This window comes from Cervus elaphus, chromosome 32, assembly GCF_910594005.1.
Source record: "Cervus elaphus chromosome 32, mCerEla1.1, whole genome shotgun sequence".
Lineage (NCBI taxonomy): Eukaryota > Metazoa > Chordata > Mammalia > Artiodactyla > Cervidae > Cervus > Cervus elaphus.
Genome location: NC_057846.1, coordinates 27,908,210 through 27,920,693, shown reverse-complemented (window position 1 = coordinate 27,920,693; position 12,484 = coordinate 27,908,210). Strand labels below are relative to the sequence as shown.

Genomic DNA, 12,484 nt, shown 5'->3' with positions numbered 1-12,484 from the left:
TTTATTTCCCTTTTTGAATGTGTGTTAAATTCAGTACAAATTGATACAGAATTTTTCTAGGCCAAAGAAACCAATGTTACATTTAGAAGGCAACTGATTGCAAAAAATATATAATCTATGCTCTACTTCATTTTTTAAAAGAAATTCAGGATCTTATTCTATGCTTAATGTGTAGCAATCACGAAGTCTTCTTGACAGCCAAAGACATCACAACAAAGGAATGGCACAATAAAGAAATTTTGGTTGTTTTTTTTCTCTTCGTATTATCTTCATATACCAGTAAAAAATAAACTCTGTAATAAATAAATATATATAATAAATATTTGCCAACTGAAAATGTATAAATAGGTCCATCCTTTAAAAAAAATGGTCCATCTTGGTGTGGCATGTTTCCTAATCCATGTTTCACCCCAACTTTTTACATATAACGTCATCACCTGCAAAATCCTAGAAGGTTCTTAGAATGTATATAGCAATAATCTTGGCCAAATATGTCAATTCATCTCTTCAACATGAAGTATCTATTTGTAATGTAACCTTCAAAGGAAACATACTCCAGAGAGGTGAGGCACCAGCAGCAAACTAAGTTGAGTTCCCAGGATCACAGTTGAACAGATTTTCAGCTTCAATCTATGAGTGAGGACTGAGCCAGTGTACCCAAGGGAACTAAATCCACTTGTAAAAAAGAGATCTTGACCTACTTCAAGTGAAAATGTTTCTTGTTTTCAATATTCTTTCCAAAGTCAGTATCCCAGTGGAAAACAGACACCATAACATTCTGAATGTTGTCCTGGGTTCCTGTTTTATGATGAGAACTGAAACAAGAAAGAAGAGATGTAGTTTGGTTCTTCAGTAAAGACACCAACCCCCTTCAACTGTACATAAGTAGTTCCTTGTACAGTTCAGGAACTCTTTCTGGATCCACTGGTCTGGGCAGGAAATGTGTAAATTTCTGATGTCTTTTGGACCTGGCACCATCTCTTGGAGTTCCATCTTTGTTAAGTGCCACAAAATACCTGCGGCCAGTGTCTCCATGTTTATATATGTTCGATGAATAGGTATTATACCAGTTCTCTTCAAATTGCTCCCTAAAGATGCATTCAGAAGTCAGTTTTTCCTACAGGAGAGAAGATAGCTACCATTAAAAATGACATCTTTAAGAACATTTCCTTAGAAAAATCTCAATTTTTATATTTTTATTTCTTTGTTTATAACTATATCCTTGTCAAAGAAGGAGAAAGGATAAACTGTTTCTGCTTTGTTCTGTTTTAGTTCTCATGTTACCTGGAATTCTTTCTCCCAGGTGACTCCATCCAGCAGTTTATTTAGCTCAAAGAACTTTAAGTTGAATGTCAATTTTCAATTTTATTTCCAAATATTGGATTGGCCAAAAAGTGCATTTGGTTTTTTCTATAAGCTGTTACAGAAAACTCGAATGAAATTTTTGGCCAACCCAGTACTTAATAGATATTCTAAATTTGCCCATGCTCCATTTTATCTCAATTCCCACACCATAACCACCAAATAGACTTGTAGTTTATCTTGTTCCATCATTAGATGCCAAATTTCTACACAGCAAATCTCTACTATCATCTTGAAACATTTCAAGACCTTGCTAACATTCAAATTCCTAATTCAAGATCACCACTCCAAATCATATATCCTCCCTTTGTGAATTAATTATCTAATTATACAATACCCATGATTAACTTGTGTCTGGATATTACTATTTGGTAAATGCACCAAATGTAGTAAAAGCCCGGTAATTTCTTGTCATTTCAAGATGGACTGCATATTATCCCAAGACATTGACTACAGTTGCTTTTTTTTAATCTGACATATACATGAAGAGGGAAGACTGAAGTGAAAATGTTAGTTGCTCAGTTGTGTCCGACTCTTTGCAACACCATGGACTGTAACCCACCAGACTCCTATGTCCGTGGAATTCTCCAGGCAAGAATATTGGAGAATTCTGTATTGTCTTCTCCAGGAGATCTCCCTGATCCAGGGATTGAACTCATGTCTCCTGCATTGCAGGCAGATTCTTTATCATCTGAGCCATATGTGATGTTTTTCTCTTTCAGTTGTGATTCTACTTTTATGAGATTACAAAATGCATTCTTTTTCTTTCTTCTGAGCTGACAGAAAGCCCAAAAAGGGCAAGTTTTACCTTTAAAAGGACAGCTATTAAGTAGAATACCATTTACTGAAATATGATAACCAATTTTCCTCAGTGTATATTAAGATTCTAACTGTACATTGTGGTCTCAGTTGAGATTTTAAGAAAAAAGAAGGTACCCAATGAAAAACCATAAAAGCTAAATTCTCTTTGGAAATAGCTACAGAGACTTACACTTTAAGAAGGAATTTCATGTGAGATGATGGGAAAGAGTGGCACACATTTACACTAACAATTTTCTCAAAATTATATCAACATAAGCAACTGTGAGCAAATAAATAGTGTTGCCAGTGAAAGATAAAGATCTACATCATACTGCAGATTGAGTTTTATATTATCCTGTTATTCTATTTCTTGTGTTGTTGCTGTTTTGTCATTTAAAAAAGAAAAGAAAAAATCTTACACTGATAAACTATTAACCTGAAAAGTTTAAATTTTTTAAAGTATTTCCATATTTAAAATATTTATGGTAGACCTACAAATGTGTGCACATATCCCCAGTGATGAGCTTAAAAACTTCCCAATCCAACTGTAACAGCACAGCTACTATACTTATCCAGACCTCAGATATGGCCCAACTAGTATGTTGCCATTGTCTGTTGTTGTTCACAGTATCCTAAGATTTCATTAAATCATTTTCTATATTGCAAAGGTCAGCAAGTCACTGATGTATACTTACCTACCTACAAAGGTAGTAATGGGTAGAGAAAACTTATCTTAAAATGAATGTAAAGAATTCAACAAGGCAAGAAGAAACTGCTCTGTTTCATATCTCTTGTCCCAGGATAATGGGCAGAAAGAACTAGTGAACTAAAAGCAATAAAGGTTTAGGGTTTAAGAAGTAGAGGTGAGTTATTAATGCTATACTATAGCCCAGATATATGGAAATTTATCAAGATAAAGATTTTTCATTTCTTCTTAAGTATGTATATTTATATATTCTGATATGCATTATTGGTAGCTATTTTACTTAAAAATGGATAATCATTATTTAATGAATTACAGTAATTTTTTTAAAAATACGTACTGATCCATATAGTTCTCCTTTGTCATTCATTCCAAGGTAAAGACCACTGTCCACACCTCTAATACTGACAAGTCCCACTGCCACACTGATGAATTCCAGGATACCTGAATTTATAAACAAAACAATGATTTGCATTTATTAAAGAACATACAACTAATGAAAATCTTCCAGAGTAGTAGATCAAATTGCTAAATATAATACTGTATGTGGAAGTCCTTCATAAACTGAAAAGTGCTGTACAATTGTCATTATGATGAGGCTCCCATTTTATAGATAAAAAGAAAAAATTGTTCATTGTGATATAACATTAAGGGTATAAAACCTTAAACAAAATTAACCTGGGTTTGAATCTAGTTTAGTAACTTACTGATTAGTCTTGAGTACATAAGTCATTTGTCTTTTTTGAACTTCAGTGTCTTCATACACGGAAGGGTGAAATGCTTCCTTACAGGAGAGTGGTAAGGACTAACATTTCTAGGCATCCAAAAAATGGAAGCTATTATTACCATAAATTAGAATATAATAGAGATGTTGTTAGTTCTCCTTGATCCCACCAATTATAACCATGCCCTGTTAATTGTTTTGCTTTGTTTTTGCTTAGTATGAACTAAGTAAATTTTTTTTCTAGCAGCGGCCAATATACTTTATATGGATGCATTAGTATTTGGTAGTTTATAAAAGGTTCTACTTTTATTTTCCCATCTGTTCCTCAAAAACAACCTCCTAAAATATGTGTGGAAGATATTATTATCCCATTTTGCATAAAAAGAAACTGAGGTCTGCCTAAAGATAATGACATTTGTAATTAACAGAACAGATACTTGGAGTCATATCTTCTGAGCCCTAATCCAATGTTTATACTTTGGAACACTGCTTCTTGAGGACAAGAAAGTAGTTTCAAAATTTACAGATTATATAATATGCTGGTTCCCATCCCATGATTCTTAAAGATAAATTTTATGGTTGAAAAAGTTAAATGACTTTATAATTCATAAAATGTGATAGCCAAACACCAAGAATTTAACTTGTAAGTAGGTTTCACTTTCAGAAACTTTCCAGAATTGAGCAACTAAACCAAACAACAACAAATAGGTAAATTAGTACCAAAAACTCTCCACTCAACACTATTAATACACTATAGTTAAACAAAAACAACAACAAATAAAAACCCTTACTGCTTCCCTCTGCATCATTCTTTTTCCCTGCACACACTAACCTTCGGATGGTGTCTTTGTCTTTTTCTTCTCTTTAGACTCTTTGCTGAAAAAGTATATAGACAGACTTTCTATGCTTGGAACTGCCTTCCTCAATAGCTTTCTACCTTTACCCCTTCACTTTGTTTTAAGATCCACGACAGTATAAATGTGTACCATGTAGCCTAACTCTTGCTCTTAAGTCATTTCTTGATTTATTGTACTACAAGTTCCTGTTTGGACACATGATATTACCAAGGCCAAGGGAAAGTACAAAATCTGGCTATTTGCTTATATGAAGGGCTCTGTTCTGCCCAGATCCTAATTCATTCATTAGCAGAAACATAGATGCTTAAGCTCTAAACATAGATTCTTAAGAGCTCAAAGGAGCTCTTTCAAACTATTAGGAGATCACGTATAACACTAGACCTAACAAGGATCTAACAGCAACAATATACTGCCAAATTTCCTGTAAGTGACTTGCCCAAGGCCGAGCGGAGAAAAGATATAGTAGGAAGACACAGACCCCAGAGGATAGCCATTATAATAACTGATAGAGAGGTAGGAATTAGAGGAAAATTAAACTTACTGCCAAGCTCATCAGTGATCCCCATTAGAAACAAAAATAAAGACCCAAAACATGACTGGTAGAAGAAGACACATTGATGGAATTTGATTCAGGATATACTTACAATCTATAAATTACTTGAAGTTGTAATGAATGTTACATTCAAACTGAAAAGTGTACTGTGGCTCACTGGTAACTTAACTCTCTTTAGGTATCTGATTTACATTAAGACGCTCTTGTCTTTCAAAGAACAGGAACTGATTAACTGATTAGACTGCATAGTAGAACTAGTTTTCAAGTACAATAAAAGTTTCGTTTCCATATAAATTAGTTATAAAACAGATCTTATAAGGTATTTGTTTTTCTCACAACTAAATCGTAAACCACCTGCACTTAAATTCTAATCTTAAAATAATGCTATTTTGTCAAAAAACATGTTAATTGTAGAAAGACAATTACATATATATCTTAGAAAACTATATTCAATAGCTTCAACTTCATTAAAGATATGCAAAGCCTCATATACATATAACAAGGTCAAAATGATTTTGTGGTGGCTCCTGGGGGCTGATGGGAAAAAGGTTATGTGCTTTTCATGTTCCTCTTAAAGATTTTAGCCACACTTTTAAATTCTGATCCTTTTTCTCCACAAGGAAATAGTATACCACACAGTAATTTGTAATCATTTGATTCTTAAATGAGATTTGACAAGTCTTTCTTATTTATAATATGAGGTGGCAACTAAGCTAATTCCTTAACAAAGAGTAGACATGAAAAACTTTCCTTTAGAGGTAATCACAGATTTTAGATAGATTTTCTAATGCCCAGTGTCCCATAAAAAGACTTGGAGGTACTTTGTCTTTCTGGTATCATTTTCAAAGCCAGCCTTTTAAAAAATCATAATAAACAGGTGAGTCAACCCACAATGCAACCACATCAGACAAATCTATGGAGAATAGGGGAGAAGAAAGGAAAAGCCTTTAAAGGAATATGTTTGATCTCAGGCTAACCTTTTTTTTAAAGTAATGATTCCATGTTTACGTATTAGGTAAAATCTTTCTACGATACTACTGTGCAGAAAAACTATTATAAATACAGAACTAACGCAGATAGGGAATATTTTAAGCCTCACTGGGACCTTTTGTTTTTATTCTATTGATGTGGTTTTGAAATTTTAAAACACAGTATTCTGAATTTTTTAATCATGGTCAAATTAGTATAAATTATCAAAAATGTTATCTACTTTAACATCTCAAATAGTACATCTTAAGCATTTTCAGAATTCTTACTTTGATGACATAGAAATAAATTTTAGAGAGAAAATAATTTCATAGTCAATCATTGAAGAACTAAGAAAAGAAGGCAAATATAAAGAGAATCATATAATGCTGTTGTTGTTGTTGTTTGGTTGCTAAGTCATGCCTGACTCTTTCGTGACCCCATGGCCTGCAGCCTGCCAGTCTCCTCTGTGCATGGGATTTCCCAGGTGAAAATACTGGAGTGGGTTGCCATTTCCTTTTCCAGAAGATCTTCCTGACCCAGGGATAGAACTCACTTCTGCATTAGCAGGTGGACTCTACCACTGAGCCTCCTGGGAAGTCCATTTAATATTACACATGCATGCTGAATATATACTTTCTTCTCACCTACACTTCCTTGTAGTAAATTATGATGCTTTAGCTATCAAATGCCACTAGGATGCACTGTAATGCACTCTAGAGGTTGTTACTCATTTAAGCTACCAGACTAATCTGGGTTATCTTTCCTTTGTGTAACAGTAAATATCTTGTTCCTATAGATACCCCTGCACCATAGAGTGACTTAACCCAGTACAAAAATCAGTCCAAGTCATATTTTTGCAATAACTAAATAAACATACAAGATTTTAGCAAAAAAAAAAAATTCTACTAAGATGGTCATTCTGATAGGCAACATTTACATCTTAAAGAATGGAATAAAATACCAGTTTAATGAATGTTATCAAGTCTACAAATATTTACTAATCTCTTCCCATAGAGTCATTCTTATAAAAAGACACAGAGTAGAAGAAGCAACTACTTGACTTTGGGGAGATCACAGTTGAATTAAAAGTATTTTAAAAGTAGAATTTCCAAAGTTACACCATGTATCACATGGATCTCCCTGGTGGCTCAGCAGTAAAGAATCCTCCCGCCAAGCAAGAGACATGGGTTCGATCCCTGGGTCAGGAAGATGCCCTGGAAAAGGAAATGGCAACCCACTCCAGTGTTCTTGCCTGGAAAATCTAATGAAAAGAGGAGTCTCGAAGGCTACAGTCCATGGGGTCGCAAGAGTTGAACTTAGTACCTCACCACCACCACCACTATGTATCAGAGGGGGTGGGGGTGTGGGGGAGCCTGACTATTACCTAAGTTTAACTTCTACCTGTTCTACTTACAGGCATTAACACATTTGCCTTCATTTCTAAATCTTTCTGGTAGCTGGAGGGTTTTTCTGTAACAAGTGAAGTGCAGTAATTACTCAAGGCGAGGGAACTGAGCCACCTGGTGTCAGCAAAGTTCTTTAGACATGGAATCTCAGCCTCTTCAATTTAGAAACCACTTTCTGAAAGTGACCCCAAGGTTGGCCACTAGGTCATGACACTCTGGACTCATAGTCAATGGGAATTTGGAAGAGATCAGTGGAAGTTGCAAACATGTGGGGTTTAAAAAGTTAATTTTCTAAGCCTTTAAGTGCTACCAAATGACCACCACATGCTCATTTCCACATCTAGGGTTACAAATGCCCCCTCAAACTGAGATTTACACTTTTCCAAAGTTTTAATGAGGACTTCAAGTCAAAAAGAGAAAGCCAAATAAGAACAAGGGATGAGGACAAGAGAGAGCCCTTCAGAGATAAGACTCTCAAACAATTCCACTGCTAAGGAAGGGAGAAGGAAAACAGACACTATGTTAGGTAAGTCCTTTCACAGTGCTGCTGACAGGTAAAGGAGTCTTTAAAAAGAGATACACTGATTCTATCTAGTGAAGTTCCAAGTTTGATGATCAAAATCCTTCAGGAGTGTTAGCCAGTTAGCTCAAATATGATGAACACGTCCACAGTAGAGGAAAGATCCTGGGCTGTTAGAACAGGAGAGCATCTTAAAAGAATCACCTGATTTAACCCCATCATTGTACAGACAAGAAAAGAAAACTCAGGCTCACTGGTGAGAGAGCACATGCTAGTCACGCAGCTAGGTAAGGAGGAATTAACAGTAGAGACTTCATGGTTTCCCAATCTAGTCTCTTAGCAATCTGCCTTAACAATCATTCCGGTTTTTTGGTTTTTTGTTTGTTTTTTTTCCTTTAACTCCTTCTGCTCCCAGGCACCGTTGGGGGTATTCTGAAACATGTCTCTTTGTGTTCCCACCCATATCGTCTTTCGCTTCCCTACTTCCTCTTACCTATGGTCAATACCAAGATCTTTGCTTCAGGATTTCATAATTGCTAAAGAGGATCTTGGTTAAAGGACTAGGCATGCTCTGTAGCCCAATAAGCTTTCTGTCTGTTTGTTGTTTTTTTTTTTTTTCTCACCAAACTTTACCAGCGCAGAGAACTGCAGGCAGGTGAGTGACAGGAGCGATGGTGCCCACGGAGAGTTAATCTGTTACCTGCTCAACATGTGTGGTGCTCTAGGTAGACAAGTAAAAGCTCGCTTCCTATTTTTGAGCAGTAACCGTAAAAGCATCATCAACTGCCTGGCTGTAGGGCAGGTCGAAAGAAGCGGCAGGCTTTCTGTTGTCAACTTTTGTTAAGTGGACAGTTACTGAGGGAAACGTGGGGGGCGCAGGAGAAAATCATAGGGATTTAAAAAAAAAAAAAAAATACTGCCTGTGAGGTAAGGAGTGCGGGAAAGATGTGGCTCTGAGTCCAGGGCTCTGCGTCCCAGGCAGCCAGGTGCGGGCGGAGCACCCCCCTCTCCCCTCCCGCCCCCTCCAGCGTCTGGAGCAGCAGGCCAGCCGGCGATCGCAGAGGCCGGCGGACAGGCAAAGTCCTGGGGTCCCTTAAGTCCCAGCCCGCACTTGGCACCCAAAGGGTCTCTGGGGCTTCCGGCCGCGCGCTAGCCGGAGCCGCTCAGCAGGCGAGCAGGGAGGAGCGCGGGATGCGGGCGGCCGTACGTACCGAAGAGGCTGTGGTCCTGCCGGGTGCCCTGCACGCTGCCATCGGGCAGGATCTGCAGGTGGAAGCCGGTGCGGCAGTAGAGCTGCCGGCGGCGCAGGAAGCCGTGCAGGTGCGCCAGCTCCGCCGCCCCGGGGCCCCCGCGGGCGCCGCGCTCCGCCGCGCCCCGGCGCTCGCCCAGCAGAGGCGGCCGCTCCCCGGCAGGAGGCAGCAGGAAGTGCGGGCCCACCTGCGGGCCCAGGCCCTCCAGGCCGCCCAGGAAGCCCCCGACCTCGGCTAAGGGAGCCATGGAACGGCCAGAGGGCGAGGCGGCCGATCCGGAAAACAAAAGACACCCCCACCCTACAAGCAATACGGTAGCGAGGATGGGGAGGTGGATGAGAAAAAATGATGGCCAAACAAGCGCCAAAAAAAAAAAAAAAAGTTAAGGCCCGGTTACTCCTGTGAGGTCGCAGGATGGACTTTGCACTCAGAGCAGGGACGCTTTCACTGTCTTGGAGCGGTCTTCTCTCCCGGGGTAGGTGGGAGCCGGCTGCTGGCCTTGCAGAAACATCTATAAGCTGCCGCTGCCAATACGGGGGCTGGGGCTGGGGGCTGGGGCTTCAACTCCGCAAACTGATCAGATCAGAGTCCTGTGTACATACACACAGTATATAAGCGGGTCCTCTTGACATATGCTAATCAAGTCCTTTCATGCGCGCTGGGGAGGTTTCCGTTTGAAATCTTAAACCTGCCTCCTCTCAACACGTTTTTGCTCTTCGGAAGTGACCAGAAGGAGCCCTTGACGGCTCTGTATCACTGCAGTCGCAAAAAAAAAAAAAAAAAAAAAATCATTCCCACCATCGGCCAGAGCTGGCCAGCAACTTTGGGGAGGCGCAGTCAAGGCCCCTCTTTGCGGTCGTCTCTGGAACAACCGTGATGCCGCGCGGCTGCGGCCGTGCAATCGCCTTTGATGTGAGCTCCTTTGCCGTGATAGATCGCTGCTGAAAGGAGCCCAACTTGGCAGGTAGATTGAAGAAGGGAAAGGAGGTGGGGGGAGGAATCTGGAAGCGGGGAGGCAGGGAGGAGGGGATGGGTAGGAGGAGGAAAAGGAAAGGAGAGAATTGGACCCCTTGGGAGCTGCTGGGAGCCTGCAGTGGACAGGTGCAAAAAAAAAAGGTAACAGAGGGAGAAGGAAAAAGGGCGTTACCCGAGGCTTAGACCTGCCCAGACACACATGAAAGGAAAATCAAAGCTTTGACAGTTTAACTCACTAATTTTAAAACACTAATAAAATGTACAAGCATTACTTGTTTCTTTTATCATTTAGATGGGGGATTTTCTTTACATAATCAAGGTTAGGTTAGGAACACACACCACCACCACCCCTTCCCAGGTTCTCTTTAATGTTTATCTTTACTCAGATAACACATGATATAACCTATCTGCATGGAAATTTAAAATTTTGTGCTAAGTTTGTGAACTTTTAAGCAACTTAATATAATAACATAATCTAATTGTGAGTCTCAGGATTAAGAGTAAATCCAAGTAGGCTGAAAAGGGATATTCCATATTTCATGGATGCCACATACAGAAAATGAATATCTGTGATAGGGTCATAAATGATAGGTGACCTCTGGGGCCCTTATCCAATCTAAGAGTACCTCCCTATTCTTAGTTGCATTTGCTTTCAGACTAAATTTTTTTGATTGTTCACATTTGAATTATAAAAACAAATAAATGGAAAATGGTGTTCTTCTTGGTGTGTTTTTGAGACCCAGAAAATTGCTGGTAGCATGTGGAACTGCCCAGTGCATATTTGTCAGATCCAAAGTCATTGAGGTGAAGGAGCTGGGTACACGTCAAACTTTGGTTTTGTGCAACGAGTTAAATTTAAGGTCTTTAAGTTACAGTTTTTCAGTGTCCGAAGAGCTGAGAATCATTTGGCAGGTATTTATGCTTCCTCTAAGCAAAAAAGTTCTAGGGACTCACTGAAATTGAGTTTTTCAGCCCCATTTCACGGTCTGCTTAACAAAGGCCTCAACTTGGGAGTGCGGATGGATGGGATTTTTTTTATTTTATTTGCTCTGAAGGGATTTTTGCTAATTAATTGGCAGGTGCTTTAAAGTAGGTAAAGTTATACCTTTTCATCACTACGGCCCTAAATACTGACCCTTGTGCAACTAAGTTATAAAAGGGTCCTTAAAGCAAGTGATTTACTGTTGATAGATATGAAATAAAACAAAAACACTGACTTAAAACAATAAACAAATAAATCACTTTAGAAATGTACACAGCTAAGTCTGTTTTAAAGGTTATACCAGGTAAGTGTCATATTATTTCACCTTTCAAATAACAGCAACCTGTCTTGTGGTAGGACCCCCAAATCCACCATAATCAAGATTTCAAAGCACATCTGTGTAAACATTATCACATCAGTGGAAAACATCAACCAATGAGCTTTTACTTTGAACCAAATCTTCTTAATTGCAGAGTTAAATCAAAGAAAGTTAGATCAAAGTTATATGAATCTCATAGCAGGATAACTAAAGTAGCCAGTACGTACATTGATCACTTTTAAAGCAGATACTTAAAGGTTTAAAACTAAGATCAAGTACCTTTAATGAGGTTTGTTTCAAGGTCTAACTTCTATACAATATATAATGCTGTTAATTATTCCACAGTGGATATATAACATCATCATTTGCTCCTAGAGGTACCAGTTCAATCTATAAAATATTTCCCCACATGAACACTTTGAGTCTTGCTGTGAAGTTTCTCTCTCTCCAACTGTTAAGTCTCTTGTATTACATATATGTATACAAATATATATGTATATAAAATAGTAAAATATAGAGAAATTTTACCCATAGTTGCAAAAGCCCCAAAACTTTAATAATAAAATTACTACCTCTGTACAACTTTAACATTTTCAAGTCCGTGGCATTATTTGGTCACCACAATAATGCTATGAAATAGGCACATTCCACTTTTTAAAGAAAAAAAAAAAAAAGTCCTGGATTCTGGTTCAGGGTTTAGTTCAGATTCTTACATCCCACAGAAATTTCCTTAAACTCTCTAAATGCCTCTTTTTCCTCCTTTGCAAAATAAGTATAATATATTGTACTTATAGAACTCCTATTGTACAATAAGAACTCCTGCCTAGTTCTCTATGCCAAGGTTTGCTATGAGACTTACATGTAAAAATATCTAGGAAAGTGGTTTTAAAACTAAAATATTTTCTGCACGTGTAAAATGCTAGAAACCTACAGTTGTTGAGAAAATTTTTGCTTTACAATTTAGCAAGTATAATTTGTTTGAAATACAAAATAAATCTTTTTTCCTCAAGCTAAGTCCTTACTGTGTAAATTTTGAATGGTGCTTAATGCCATTTTATGAAGG

General features: G+C 38.2%; 1 protein-coding gene across 1 annotated transcript; it reads right to left on the bottom strand.

The window, feature by feature from the left end:
• On the bottom strand, positions 1 to 9,867 carry FGF20 (fibroblast growth factor 20). Its single transcript, XM_043893724.1, has 3 exons — positions 9,107 to 9,867; positions 3,207 to 3,310; positions 1 to 1,117 (listed from the first exon to the last, which is right to left on the bottom strand). The coding sequence occupies exons 1-3, from the start codon at positions 9,390 to 9,392 to the stop codon at positions 872 to 874; spliced, it is 636 nt and encodes a 211-aa protein (XP_043749659.1). The 5' UTR covers positions 9,393 to 9,867; the 3' UTR covers positions 1 to 871.
• Positions 9,868 to 12,484: the final 2,617 nt, after the last annotated feature.